Source organism: Marmota flaviventris, chromosome 9 (genome assembly GCF_047511675.1).
Source record: "Marmota flaviventris isolate mMarFla1 chromosome 9, mMarFla1.hap1, whole genome shotgun sequence".
In the NCBI taxonomy this organism is placed as follows: Eukaryota; Metazoa; Chordata; class Mammalia; order Rodentia; family Sciuridae; genus Marmota; species Marmota flaviventris.
In genome coordinates this window covers 88,223,780-88,239,946 of record NC_092506.1, presented here as the reverse complement: position 1 = coordinate 88,239,946, position 16,167 = coordinate 88,223,780, and the positions used below count along the sequence as shown (strand labels likewise).

At 35.1% G+C, this 16,167-nt stretch overlaps 1 protein-coding gene across 8 annotated transcripts in view; it reads right to left on the bottom strand.

The window, feature by feature from the left end:
- Yap1 (Yes1 associated transcriptional regulator) overlaps positions 1 to 16,167 on the bottom strand; it is a 110,266-nt gene that overhangs the window by 40,273 nt on the left and 53,826 nt on the right. For 4 of the 8 annotated variants that reach the window (XM_071616646.1, XM_071616648.1, XM_071616647.1 and 1 more), the window contains exon 4: positions 1,504 to 1,623. In XM_071616646.1, the coding sequence (XP_071472747.1) occupies positions 1,504 to 1,623 (120 nt within the window). The remainder of the gene's footprint in view (positions 1 to 1,503; positions 1,624 to 16,167) is intronic. The other 4 variants (XM_027930654.2, XM_027930656.2, XM_027930655.2 and 1 more) reach the window with 1 other exon arrangement.

Below are 16,167 nucleotides of genomic sequence, written 5' to 3'. Positions count from 1 at the left end.
TTATGAGTTAATTATCATCTTTCATAATTTAAGGATTTGGGGGGTATTTTACTCATAACACTATTCTTTGAATTTTCCAAAATGTGGACAAGTTTAATTCATTCCAATAAATATGATTTAAGGAAACATGTCCATTGTCATTCCACTCCATACAAATTTATTATATTTTCCACCTTACTTGATTTCCTACTTCAACCACAGGCTTATTCAAATATTAAATAAAATCTGAAGCTGCAAATTATTAACGTGACACACTGTTTTGTTTAACACCCAAAGAAGTCTTAAAGCTCAAAAGCCTGGCATTTAAGACAAACCGGATCTCTGTCAAAGTCACAGTCTCTGCCTTGATCGCACCTTTGACTTTACTTTGAATAGGGGTTTCGGTCAGTCAATGAAGCCAAATAGTCAGGCAATCTGAGGTAAAACTGAATACTGTTTGTTTTTAAAGCATATCTAAGACAAAGGAGAACTTGTTCATAATGTTCCTGACAGGGAGTTGTTTTATCCAACCAACTCCCAATAATTTTCTTTTTCTTTCTCCTCCTAGAGTTGTGTTTTGATGGCATTCACAGAGTTAATTCTTCTTTCCTGTAAGGGCCTCACAGTTGTTGTTAGGTCAACCCCTGTACAGCTTCAAAGGTTCCGCATCCCTTCAGTCTGACCTACTCTGTGATCTGCACGTTGTTTTCATTAAGCTGCATCTAGTCCATGATGAGAGCTTCAAAACCACAATTATCTGCTTCTTTTTAGACTCATTTTTCCATGGCTTTGGAAAAATATCTCAGAAACCCAACTGAAGAAACTAAAAACAGTGGGAAAATATGGCTTGTATACTTTTATCACAATGTGCACATTTGAAAGGGAAGAGTTCCTCTGAGCACTGGTGATTTATCTATGTCATCTGGAGGGAAATATGGCATGCCTTTTGCTTCTTATATAAAAAACAAAGGGAAGTATTTTTATTTACAAAAAAGAAAAATGGGCAAAAGAGGGGGAAATGCTTTCATTAGACCATTTCTAGGGCTACAGGTCCCCCCAATCACCACCACTTAGAATAATGCTCAAGCATGGGATGGTGCTCATCACTCTCAGAAGTTAAACATAAGCAGACACCAGGTCACTGACAAAAGCTGGTATTCCAGATTTTCAGTGTTATCTGATAGCCTGATTATTTCAGTGTTATCTGACAGCAATCAGGTAGAGAGAGACCATTATCAAGAAGGTGGATGTGTTTCCCCAAAACATGAATTCTGGTTAGTAAGTAAGTAACAGTAATTCTGACTCGTAAGCGACTATACCATTCTCTCATCCAATCCAGACTAAAAAGTCAAGTTAGACCTAAACCTCTTACATTGAAAATGAAAAGGTAAAAAAACAATAATGGGAAAAGTTCAGTGAGCAGTCATTTTTAATACTATGAAGCAATGCAGTTTTAAATGTGCTTTCCTAAATTCACACATTAAAAAAGTAATCAAAAATATCTAAAAAGGTTTTGAGATGAACCTTTACCAAAACGAGGGTCAAGCCTTGGGTCTAGCCAAGAGGTGGTCTTGTTCTTATGGTTTATATAGTAAATTTCTCCATCCTGAGTCATGGCTTGCTCCCATCCATCAGGAAGAGGACCTATAACACAGAAGAAAAAAATTAAATAAATCAGGATTGGTTTCAATTTGGTGCACCTAAAAAAAAAAAAAAAAAGTGGGAGGAGTGCTATTTTAAAGAGAAAACACATCTTAACATAAAACAATTCATTAAAACAGATTAAAAGTCTGTGTTCAGAGAAGAAAGTTGAACCTTGTACCTAACCTAATTTTTCTCAACTAAAAAGAAACTATCAAATAATAATATTGACATCCCCAAAGACACAAATGACAGGGGAAAAAAATCTTTTCAGAAGTCATAACCCAAATAATTATTACTGTTAATACAAGTCATGGAAGTACTACAGTACAGGGACTTAGTTCCCAGTCCAATCAGTTTTGTGACAGTACCTTATTAGGGACTTCAAGGTTCTGTAATAAGAAATACATGCAGGTGTTTTTAGAACATCTAAAGTATTATGAACATTTTATTTAATACAGTGCACACTTTTAGCAAGGACTGCCAAGCTCCATTTATTTCCATTATTTATTTGACTGGCTTACACCAAGAAAACTATAATTCAGAAAACTACTGTCCAAAAAAGCACATTTTTAAAAAGGCCAGGTGGGGATGGGTAGTTGGAAGTTTGCTAAAAGCTTGGAAGAAGGGCAGGGTTAAATGCTAACGCTGTTAGAAATGTTAATGCTGTTAGAAAGCAAATTTCTCAAGAAGAAAAGGAGGACGACGAAACATTTCAAAGCTACAGAATGAAGAAACAACATCTGGGAGATAGGACTACAGAATACTCTTAAGACTTTTGTTTTAATGAGGGTAGCCAGACAATTGCTTTGGGGAGGTAACAGTCCTTGGATAACTTGGATAAACAAGTCCAATAATAGTTGTCAATGAATGCCTTTGAGGAGTTTCAACAACCACAAGAAACTTTCATTAGAAGGTTAACTATGAAGATTCTGTCTTTTGCAGTACCAGGGTCTTGTGCATGCTACCACCACACTATATTTCCAGTGACTCTATATCATTTCTCAGTAGCATTACTCTTCCCCTTAGTTATCCGAGTTAGAACTACAGGACGTATCTTAGATACAAACAAAACTTTTCCTACCTGCTCCATCCATTTCATCCTGGACATTCCAATTTCATTCTGATTTATCTCCCCTAGTTGGTCTCTAAGAGCTCAGACATCAATATTTACCATCTCTTTTTCTTAACTGTCAGAGCTTCCTTCCTTGGTGTCTGACTTCTCATCTCTTTTACTCAACTACTTTGTATCAAACAGCCACCAGGGTTTTCTTAAAATTCTTTCTTTTTGCGGGGTGGGTTAGAGTCTGGGGACAAACAAGGGCCTGGCAAATGATAAGTAAGTGCTCTATTTCTGAACCACATTCTTAAAGTCCTTTCTAATCAACTTTTATATGTCACTCCTTCTCTCACTAAAAGTATTTCCATTGCTCTCTACTATCAAAAGGAAAATGCCCAAATCCTACACCAACTGGACTGCCTTCTTTTTTTCTATTTTTCAGTACTGAGGATTGAACCCAGGGCCTCATGTACACTAGGCAAGGGCTCTACGAATGAACTACATCTTTAAGCAGGGTCTCACTAAGTTGCTCAGGCTGGCCTTGAATTTGTGATCTTCCTATGTCAGCTTCCCCAGCAGCTGGAATTACAGATGTGTGCCACCTCATTCTTCTTCTTTTCTGGTACTGGGGATTTAACCTAGGAGCTCTTTGCCATTCAGCTTTATCCACGGCCCTTTTTATCTCTTATTTGGTGTTGCGGGTCTCATTAAGTTGCTGAAGCTAGCCTCAAACTTTCCATGTTCCTTCCTCAGCTTCCTGAGTCACTGGGATTACAGGCATACACCCTTGCATCCAGCTGGACTTATTTCTTAAATTGTCTTCACTCTCCCAATTTTCTCAACTTTTCATGAAGTTCTTCTTTGTATACATTTATTGATTTATGCTATTATTAACAATAGCACATTGTGAGAGAGCTGATAGCAATAGCACCTCCACCACTAATAGTTTCATCATCACCAGTACAAGATGATGAAATTACATATTTAAATCCACAGATTCGTGATCTGCCCAGAACTCTGAAGGGCGGTGGGTGGGAGAGATTATTTGGAGACTGAATCTAAGACCTGGAAATGTGGGATTTGAAGGTGATTTAGGGGACTAAGAACTGGGTCTCTCACCACACGAGTGAAACCAGGGGAGATCCCTGGTGTACAGTCCAGTGTGGACCAGCAAGTATGGGCACTGAGAAGTGTGATGATTTAAAATCTCCAGACCAACTGGCATTCAGTAAGAATCTTGAACCTACATAAGCCTGAATCCTGCCTCCAAAAATTCCACCTAAGGAATTACCTCACTCACTCCAGCAATCCAGAGGATGAAGCATAACCCTCCAGATGACCCCACCTAAAACCACTGAGAATCTTTTAAACTCCAACAGAAAGAATTCTTAAATTCATCAAGATCATTTATTTTTTCTTACTTTTTTTCTCTGTTTAATTGTGGCCTTAATGGTACATGAGCATTTATACATATTCATATTTTTTTCTAATTTCTGACATCTTTGAAGCAAGTTATTTTTTCTGGATAAGTTTTTTGTGAACTAGGATGTTTGATGAGTATATTTTAGGTTTATTTGTTTGTTTGTTTTTGTGATGCTGGGGATTGAACCCAGGGCCTTGTGTATGTAAGGCAGGCACTCTACCAAATGAGCTATATCCCCAGTCCCTCTTTTTTTAAAATTTTTACTTTTTATAATATATATATTTTTTTCTTCCTGTTTCCCTCGATTCTCTTTTCTTCTGCTAACAGCCACTCTCTATTGTTCTTTCACTCTTCCTTTAATTTTTTACTTCTTCTCTCTTCTTGCCTTAAAATCATCACATCTTATATCACTTCTGTTCCCCCCGCCCCCGTCTATCATTTGAAACTATAAACCCTTTTGCAAACTTGTTATTTTTATTGTAGGTAATAGCTTATCGCATCATTTCTATTTGTTGTGATAATTAAATCAAATAATAATTATTTGGTTTAATGCTGTATAGTGTTTGCATTAGTGGTTATTATTATTTTGTCTCCCTCTAAACAGCAAGGTAGTGGAAACCTTAAGGGATACTTTAAGTCCACAGGGCAGAAACTCTATTACCTTAGATCCATACTCTCAGATGGGTAGACACAAAAATAACATGAAAAAGCAAGGAAACAAACTGCCCCAAACTAACCAATATACTCCAATAACATAATACATTGACACCACAGCATTAGAAATGCCAGGAGTTCAGAATTTACATAGTTAAGCTGATGTGCAAATTAAGGATGGTATAAAAAATGAGATTAGAGAGAATACAGGAAGTAAATCACTTCAATAAAAAGGCAGAGATTAAGTGGAAAACCTTGAAATGAAGGAAACAAGTAACCAAATTAAAAATTCAATGGAAAGCATCACCAACAGACCAGACCACTAGAAAGACAGAATCTCAGGCAAAGAAGACAAAAATATATAATACTGAAAACAGAATTGACCATGGAGAGAAGATATTAAGAAACCACATACAGAACTTACAAGAACTATAGGATACATGAAAAGACCAAATTTAACATTTATCAGGACAGATGAAGGCACAGAGATACAAACCAAAGGAATGCATAATCTTTTTAATGAAATAGCATCATGAAATTTCCCAAACCTAAAGAATGAAATGGAAAACCAAATACAAGAGACTTACAGGAACCAAATGTACAAAATTACAACAGACCCACAACAAGGCACATTATAATGAAAATGCCTAACATACAGAATAAGGATAGAATTTTAAAGGGTGCAAGAGAAAAATATCACATTACCTATAGGGGATAACCAATTAGGATCTCAGCTGATTTCTCAACCCAGACCCTCAAAGCTAGGTGGTCCTGGAATAATATATATCAAGCTCTGAAAGAAAATGGATGCCAATCAAGAATCTCATCCAGCAAAATTAAGCTTCATATTCGAAGATGAAATGTAAACCTTCTATGATAAACAAAAGTTAGAAGAATTTACAACTGGAAAGCCTTTAATCTCAGAATATTCAACAAAATATTCCATGAATACGAAATGAAAAAAAAAAAAAAAAATGAAAACCAGCAAAGGGAGGAACTACACTAAAGAAATAGTCAATCAAAGCAGAAACTAATTCAAATTAAAAACTAGAAATAAACCCAAATGACCGAGAATATAAATCATATCTCAATAATAACCTTGAATATTAATGGCCTAAAACCATCAATCAAAAGACACAGACTGGCAGATTGGATTGAAAAACAAGACCCAACAATACATATGCTGTCTCCAAGAAGACTTACCTCATAGGCAAAGATGTCCACAGACTGAAGGTAAAAGGATGGGAAAAAACATACCACTCATATGGATTGCATAAATGAGCAGGGATTTCTATCCTTATATCAGATAAAGAGGACTTTAAGCCAAAGTTAATCAGAAGGGATCAAGAAGGCCATTTCACACTGCTTAAAGAAATTACACATCAACAAGGCATAACAATCGTAAATATTTATGCCTCAAACAATGGAGTATCTACACAAATCAAATAAACTCTCTCAATCTCAAGAATCAAATAGACCACACACAATATTAGGTAACTTTAATATGACTGTCAATACTGGTTAGATCCTCCAAACAAAAACCAAAGAAGCTATAGAAGTAAAAAATACAATTGATAATTTGGACTTAACAAACATAGAATATTTCATCCATCAATGACTGAATACACTTTCTTCTCAATAGCACAGGGATTTTTCTCTAATACAGACCATGTTATGTAAGCTATCACATATGTTGGCATACAACTGTAATATTACCTTAATATATTTTTAGCATCTGTAGGGTTATTTTGATCTCTTTTTCCATTGATATTAATATTTGTTTTCCTTCTTTTTTCTTGATTAGACTTGTTTGATTCTTATTAAATTTTAGCTGTATTATTTCTTCTCTATTTCATATATATCTGCTCCTATGCTTATTTTCTCCTTCCTACTATATAACTTGAAAGTAATTTTTTTTCTAGCTTCTTTCTGATACAAGTACTTTAAGTTACGAATGTTCATCTAGTACTGTTTCATCCCGGAGTTGCTGATATTTTAAGCTTATATTATCACTAGTTCAAAGCACTTTTTATTTACGTTTCTTGTTCTTTCTTCCTTGGCTTGAGATATTTATAAGTATATCATTTAATTTTGAAATGTGGGGGTGGGGTTCTATGTATCTTAAGGTGATTGATATCTAATGTAATAAATCATGCAGGAAACAGTCTGCATGATTTCAAATTTTAAAAAAGTAATGGAAATTCTTTTTATATTGACTGTATTGGTTACATACATGTCAAAATTAATCAGAGTGCATACTTCAAAAAGATGCATTTTAGGGCTGGGGTTGTGGTTTAGTGGTAGAGCACTTGCCTAGCACGTGTGAGGTCCTAGGTTCAATCCTCAGCACCACATAAAAATAAATAAATAAATAGTGGTATCATGTCCAACTACAACTAAAAAATAGTTTGTTTTTTTTTTAAATGTTCATTTTCTTGTACTTCAATTTTACCTCAATAACGCTATGGGGGGAAAATTAAAAAGAAAGAATCATATACCAAATTCTTGCCCTCATTTGAGTTTGTTTCTGGGCTTTCTATTGTGTTCTACTGTTTTGCCTAGTATTTTGTCAATATTATATGGTTTTAATTATAACATGTAAAAAAAAATCCAGATTTATTAGGTTCTGTTTTTGTCCTTTTTTTTACAGATGAACATACTGAGATCTGAAATAGTCTCAATTTATTTTTAACCTATACAATGTACTGTCCTAAAGATATAAATATATTCCCCAAAAATTTATTTTATGCTAGTGTTTCCTTCTAAAATTAAACTCTAAAAGTGAAAGAGTGAATTTATCCCATTTACTCCCAAGTTTTAATCATGAAGTATTAATTTCAATAAAAACGAGGGCTGGCGATGTGGCTCAGTGGCAAAGTGCTTGCCCACATGTATATAAAGCCCTGGGTTTGATGCCTAACAGACACACACACAGAAATTCTAAAAAGCCGGGTAGTGGTGCACACCTGTAATCTCAGTGGCTCAGGAGATTGAGGCAGGAAACCTTCAAGTTCAAAACCAGCCTCAGCAACAGTGAGGCGCTAAGCAACTCAGTGAAACCCTGTCTCTAAATAAAATACAAAATAGGACTGGGGACATCACTCAGTAGTCGAGTGCCCAAGTTCAATCCCCGGTACCAAAAAATAAAAAATAAATAAAAATTTTAAAAATCCCACTAAAAATGGTAGAATTAAAAAGTTAAATTCAGGAAATACACAAATACTATTCTTGAAGAGTATAATGTAAATAATCAAGAATAATCTAAATGAAAAAATTTTGAACCTATAAAGGAGGCAATCCTAGGAAAATCAATAGTGTAATCACTATTGTCTATTTTCTCTATATATTTTGTATGAAAGAATTAAATAATAAGCATATCAATTAGAATACTTGTACTAATCACTTCATAAGCACTCAAATGTATATCAAAATATGTGTGCTAAGGGCAGGGGATATAGCTCAGTGGCAAGGCACTTGCCTACCATGCACAAGGTTCTGGATTCAATCCCTACTACCATGAAACACACATATATACACACACACAATATGTGCACGGCAGGCAGAAAAGAACACTTCATATAGTCACTTATGTCTATTTATATCTTTAAAACTTTCTACATAACATTCTGTTTTTATCCAGAAAGAGGAGGCCCAAGATGGGGTGCTTTTTAAAAAGAATGTTTTCATTGGTACATAATTATTATAAAAAATCAGATTCATTTTGACATATTCATAAATGCATAACATAATTTGCTTCTTTTCAAACCCTAGTGCATCCCATTGTCCTCTCCTCTTGTCTCCCCAATCCCTTTCCATTACTGTTAGTCTTGCTTCTATTTAGTTTTTTTTTTTTTAAATGGTGCAATATAGTTAAAGGTAAAAGTGGAACTCATCATGGATATATTCATAAATGCATATACAGCATTGTTTAGTCAACATCACTCTAAGGTCCTATCTTTTCCCACCCTTCTCCTTCTCTTTCCCTTGACCCCCTCCACTGTTCTCCCTTCTATTTTCATGAGATCCCCCTTGTTTAAAAAAATCCTTATTTCTCTCTCTCTTTGCATGACAGAAAACATTTGACCTTTGACTGAGTCTGGCTTTTTTCAGATAGTACCCATTTATCAGCAAATGTTATACTTTCATTCTTATGGCTAAGTAAAATTTTATTGTATACATATACTATATTTATATTTTGTTTATCTATTTGTTGACAGGTACCTACAGCTGGTTTCATAACCTGCCTACTATGAATTGTGTTGCTGTAAGCAGTGTATGTATGTATCACTATATTATGGTGATTTTAGCTCTTCTAGATAAATATCAAGGAGTGGAATAGCTAGGTCATATAATGGTTCCATTCCTAGTCTTTTGAGGAATTTCCAGATTGCCTTCCAAAGTGGCTGTACTAATTTGCAGACTCACCAACAATGTATGAGTGTTCCTTTCCCCCAAATCCTCGCCAGCATTTATTATTTGTATTTTTGATAACAGCCATTCTAACTGGAATGAGATCAGTATAGTTTTTTATTTGCATTCCCTTGATCCCTAAGGATTTTGAACATTTTTTCATGTATTTGTTGGTCATTGTATTTCTTTTGTGAGAAATGTCTGTTTGGTTCATTTGCATAGTGCTTTCTTTATATTAAAGAAACACCTCTGGTAAAAGGCAAGGTGTAGATTAGAAAAGATAACCTTTAAATAGTTTTGCACCACAATTGAGTATTTAGTAGAAGAATTTAATGGAAAATTGAAAAGAAAAAATCTTCAAAGCTTAAATGTCAATTAAAAAACATATAATACAAATAGAAAAACTTTTTATCAAGTGGTCTTGTGAAGAAATTCAATGCAGATTCCAAGTCATCCCATTAAACTAAGCTGTTGAATACCATTAAACTAGGCTACTAGTTCAAGCATCTGTTTGGGCTAGATAGAATGGAATAAGGACAACAAGTCTAAGAAATCTGGGCTTCCCCCAATAATAAGTTTCTAGAAGATGACAGGGATAGATCAAAATAAATAAAGATGACTTTAAGTTCAATTTTATATTTGGATTTTAGTGTGCTATAAATATTACCACTTTTCCAATATGCAATATATAAAATGAAGTAAATTTAAGTGGCAAAATTTTATTTACAAAAAAAAGATCTAAAACAATGGCCTTCAAGCATTACTATGTATCAGGATCACTGGACACTTCACTAAAACACATGCTGCTGAGTCTCACTCCTATAGTTTCTGATCAGTGGGTCAGGGATTGGACCTGAAAATTCCCAGATGATGGTGATGCTGCTGGTCTAGGAAACACACTATGATAACTACTGACTTAAAATAACTGCTTAGCATTCTTTAGCTTGAACATAACTGCTTCTTGAATCTATTCAACTTATATACAATTACATTTGTTCATTGTTAGGCACCATGGGCAGCACATAGCCAAGTCTGCTAGAGTTATATGAGGCAAATGGCTTCCAACTTATCAGAAGGCAATTTAGAAGAGTCATTGTGAATTTTTTTTTTTTTTTAATATTAGAATGACCCAAAGTAGAACTGTGGAGGAGGAGACCAAAATTAATTTCTCATCTGTCCTCTAGTGACCAGATAGAAACGAGAAGTAGGCATCTGAACCTAAGAACTGACATGACCCATGGGAATTATTACTGGCCACTTAAATTCAAATAATTTTTAATTAAGAACTCTACTTTCTCAATGTAAAGCAAAGAGCCCTTTCTTTTTGTTAGAAGATCACTTTCTTTATGCAAGGTCATAGCATTTATCATATAGTATTATTTCATTATATGTGGGGTTTTTCCCCCCCGAGACTGAAATTCTTGAACACAAAAGCATACACATGCATTTTTCCATCTTATCCAGTATAGTGAGTATTACTTAGAAAGAATGGGAATGATGGCTGACATGAACATAATCAAAATGAAATTCAGTTAAAATCCTTTATTTATGTGGAACAAGATATTCTGTTTTATTTTTCTAATTCCAATTTCTCTATTACTTGGTGTCAATAAAACCAAAGGTATAGGGATATAGCAAATCCTTTAATACAATAAGTATTTATTAAGCTTCTATTATATAATCAAGCATTGTTCCATGCCCCAATGATAACAGAAATAAACAAAATCGTCCCGATTTTCTGTTCTAGCCAAGAAAACACATTCTACAACATATAGTACAATGTTAACAAATGATAAGCACAGGAAAGGGGAAAAAAAGAAAGGCAGCATAAATGTGGGTGGACACAACCTACATGTTTTAGAAATGCAGATCAGGATGAGCAGTAATGAGCAGTGATCTTTAAGCTTTACTCTGAATGCAATGCAAATCCAAAACAGAATGATCTGGGTCATGAACATTCCAGGTAGGGGACACACACATTGAGGAGGACAGTGTGTGTGAAGGGGACAAAATAATCAACAAGTAAGGTACAGTGTTTCACTTAGTATGCATGATGACGAACAGACTATAGAGGGCTGGAGTTGTAGCTCAGTGGTAGAGTGCTTACCCAGCACGTGTGAGGCACTGGGTTTTATTCCTCAGAACCACACAAAGATATTGTATCCATCTACAACTAAAAATATATATATTAAAAAAAATAGGCTAGAAAATTTTTCATCATTTCAACCAATAAAGAGTTGAATGGGTAATATTTAAGGGGGATTAGTACTACTAAAGGTTAATAACAATTCCCTCAAATTCATGGACAACCTCCAGATAAGACAGAAGAGGCAATCAATATTTTCATCCCAATTCACTTGTACATACTTTATAACTAGGTCTTTAGACATGAAAAAGATGGGAGTTAAAGGCTACACTACCATGAATGATCTCTACACCAAAGCCTTTTGGGGAAGAAGGTAAAAAAAAAAATAAGTCTTATATCTGGAGGGGAGGGGAAAAGAGGCCAACATTTTCATGAGATGTAAAAAGGATAGGAAATCTGAATTAGGATAAACAAAGACATTAGATGGGCTGGGGCTGTAGCTCAGTGGCAGAGAACTTGCCTAGCATGGGTGAGGCAATGGGTTTGATCCTTAGCACCATATAAAAATTAATTAAAGGCATGCTGTCCATCTACAACTATAAATTTTTTTTAAAAAGATATTAGAATAATACAAAATTAGAATTATTTATCCTGGGGGAAAATAAAATTTTTATGTGAGATTTACTAGTACTGCTTGATTAGTAACTTATCTACTGTAACAAATACTACTTCCTGTAATATTTTAAAAACAAATAAAATACTGTCATTATACTGCTGATGACTCAATATTAACTTCCTGCTCTCACCTAAGGATTCTCTTGCATTAGTAATGAGTTACTAAAACCATTTGTAATGTCTAACCAAACAAGGAAGTCTTGATTAACTCTATCACAAGTTAAATGATCAACCTGTCCTTATGACTGCTCCACAATTCAGGAATAAAGAAGTCACCCAGGACACTAATGACGAACAGTTCAAAGTATAGGGCTATCACATAATTGTTTCCTTAGAAAGTAGATTTTGTGATCCTTTAAAGGAACCTAATCCTAAAATTCTTGCCAATTTTGGTTTTGAAATTCTAGTCTCTGTATTTTTGATGAGTCACAGACTGTTCTTACAATACACAAGACACTTATCTAAATTCTTTGTTAGCAAATAGTAACTCATTTAACAACCACATGACATAGGTACAATTATCATCCTCACTTTACAGATGAGGAAACTAAGGCAAAAAATTAGCTTGCCCAAGATCACTCAGTAAGTTAGTAAGTGGCAGAGCTGGGATTCAAAACTTGACAGTCTAGCTCTCCAGAACACTGTATGATAAACAGCAACCAAAAGTTGTTTTTTGTTTTTTTTTCCCCCCAGCCAGGCATGGTAGCACATCCCTGTAATTCTAGTGACTCAGGAGGCTAAGGCAGGAGGATCACAAAAGCAAGGCCAGCCTCAGCAACCTACAGGCTCTAAGCAACTTAGCGAGACCCTGTCTCAAAAAATAAGAAGGATTGGAGAATTGGCTTAGTAGTTAAGCGTCCCTGGGTTCAATCCCCAGTACTAAAAATAAAATAAATTGTTTAAGCATGTCCTTTTCCTGAAAGTTTCATAAAATCCCATGGCTTCTATCATATTTATATAGATGATTCCCTTATCTTTAAAAGGCCTCTCACAGGGTCAACACTAGGTCTTTCCACCAACTAGATACTGACACTTTCACAAAATACATTCCAATATTTTGAGTTTTACTTAAAACATCAATTACATTTGTCCCTCAAATAAAAATTCTCAAATCTTAAGTTGTTTATCGTTTATAGTCTTTATAACACTGTATAAATACTGAAAACATCCAACAGTCCAGATTCTATTCCTCCATTATCATTTTACATCCATCCTCACTCAGTCTTTCTTTCAGTTAGACAAATTTTTCCTCTCTTCCCTCCTGGACTTTCAATAATGCAGGTTTTTTTGCTTAATAAATACCTATTCATCCCTTGCTGGTGTGACTGCCACTTACTCCTCATTAACCTGGTTGACATAGTTCCCTCTCCTTCTGCATCAGGTACCTTCTCTTTGATAAGATGATTCCATCACTTTAGCTATATTTAGTCATCATTCAGCCTCAGTCCTTCCAGCAACATAGCTTGTTTACTCCTGTCTTTCCAGCACCTACCAGTGTCATTGATATACCCTCTCCTCCTGGCCTCCAACATTCTTCATTCCCTGAAATTCTACTCTATTCTCATGTAGTATTTTTGTGAAGCTTTTCTCAATTCTGTCCTACTACTAAGGCTCTTCCCCAACTGTGAACTGAAACTTCATTTGCTTTGATTTCTTGGGTTCTTATTATATATCGTCTTATGCTAACTTTTCTTTCTTTTTTTTTTTCCAAAGAGAGAGGGGGGGGGAGAGAATTTTTTAATATTTATTTTTTAGTATTTGGCGGACACAACATCTTTGTTTGTATGTGGTGCTGAGGATCGAACCCGGGCCGCACGTGTGCCAGGCGAGCGCGCTACCACTTGAGCCACATCCCCAGCCCTTATGCTAACTCTTCTACAATGAGTTTAACTAGAGGTCATGAAGTAGTATTACAGGAACAATTTATCATTCTGCCCTAGAATACAGAAGAATTTGTCTTTTCAGCCGGGCACTGTGGTCCGTACCTGTAATCACAGTGGCTCTATAGGCTGAGGCAGGAGGATCTTGAGTTTAAAGTCAGTCTCTGCAACTTAGCAAGGCTTTAAGCAAATTAGCAAGACCCTGCCTCAAGACATAAAAAGGGCTGGGATGTGGCTCAGTGGTTAAGCGTCCCTTAGTTCAATACCTTATCCTCCCACCTCCCCAACCCCCTCCCCGACCCCCCCCAAAATTTGTCTTTTCACACTCCCCAGTGGGTATTCAAATTTTTGCAGTTGCTCAGGACAAAGATGGCAACATTTATCAAAACTCCAGCCAGGTCAGTTTATAATACTTTGGGATGTGTAGAGTTGTGACTTTCAAAGGGGACTAAAATTATAATCACCTGATTCTTCTGGGGTTTTGTTTACAAAAGTCTTCCACAAACATAAATATCTGAAATTCATGTGCTTTACCATGTAAGCCCTAAACAATTCCTCATAAAGTTCTCTCCATACTACTAAAGTTATGAGGCAGACACAATGGAAGAAACTGTCATATACAAATTTGAAGAACTTTATAAATATTATCACTACCTTTTTTGTGGCTTCAATAAGTCAAACATGGGGCAATAAATGCACTTATTGAAGTAAGAACAGTTTATAAATCAAGTTTTAGTCAAAGGAGCTTTTTCTCTTGAGTTCCAGAGTAACTGTCCCCACCCCACCCCCGGGTGAAAACTGACCTGAAGCATGCAGCTTTAAGTCATAAACCCAGAGACTGTCTTTTTTTGTTGTTGTTGAGATGGGGTTTAGAGTATCTAGCTATGTTCCCCATCTTGGCCTTGAGGGATAGATACAGTGGCCTCAACCTCCTGAACAGTATCATTTTTGTGTACAGGCCTAAAAGCTTGAAACTAAAAATACTGTAAATACACTGATAAAAATCTGTTTCAGGCAAACAAATACAAGAGTGGCTTACAAACTTACTTACTTCCCATTACTCCTGGTTCAAAACTTACATGATCTGTGAAATAATATGGATTCCTCATTACCTTTCACCAGACCAACAGATGGGCCTGTTGTTCTATGTATGGGATATTCCATTCCTTTTCCCAAGATATGCACAAGGCTTCCCCCTCAGTGCCTTCAGATGCTCCAAAGACCTCAATTCAGGGGCCTAAAACAGAGATGCTATCTAAAATACCAACTCCATCATCAGTCAATCACTCTAACTCATAAGTTTTCCTTTCCATGAAACATTATGTATTCGTTTATAATCTGCATTCTCATGATTTAGAATAGTTCAGCATGTACCAAATATTCAATGTAGGCTGAAGGAATAGACACACCTTTGCTTTCTTTCTTTTTTAAAAATTTATTTATTTCTTACATACATGACAATAGTGGAATGCATTATATTCATAATTACCCATTAAAGAAGTCTTCTCAGGTTTCCTACCCCACTACTGATTCATTTGTTTCTCATACTTTCTTAGCATTCAGTGCACACATCTGCCATGACATTCACTGTCATACATAAAAAGTCTGTTGTTACTATATAATCTCAGTAGCCATTACAGTGCCTAGCAGAAAGTATAACATTTGATATTTGTTTAATGAATCTTTTCAGATTCTCAAAACTGTGAGACAATTAAAAACCATTCCTCTTTGTCATATCATCGTTAAATGAACTTACTAAAAGATAAAGTATAAGCTCAGAAAAGCAGGCAACTCAAGTCTATTATATTTTAACTTGAAGAAATAGCTTAGTTTTAGTAAGCTTATTTAGTAAAATTAGTTTCTCTAAAGTTTTATTGAAGCAAAATCAAACAGCCTGTTTAGACTGCTCAAATACAACAATCATCTTTCATTAAAATCTTAACTTAAAAAGCAAGTTTCACTGCCTTATCAGTGAAACTTATCTTTAACGCTAAAAGAAAGTATTATTTTAGAATAGTCTATTGTTGCAGGATTTACTCCATTTCACTTATGCTGCCTATATATGGTAGTATATGGACATCATTTTAAAAGAATTAGCATCTCAATCTTTCACACAAATATTCCTCTTATGAGTCACAAAATTATTGTAGCAATTGAGTAACCAGGATTTAGAAATCAGTGGGAAAGACAAAAATAATAGTCTGACACTTATCAAGAGAAGAAATAAAACAGGAATTTGATCTTGCTCTTAAATGTAAATAATTTAATCTTTTTCACTCACTGTAAAGCTGAGCAAAGTTTCAAAAAAATATACAAATAATCACTGAAGAAAAGTTGAACATATACATTTGTATTTTTA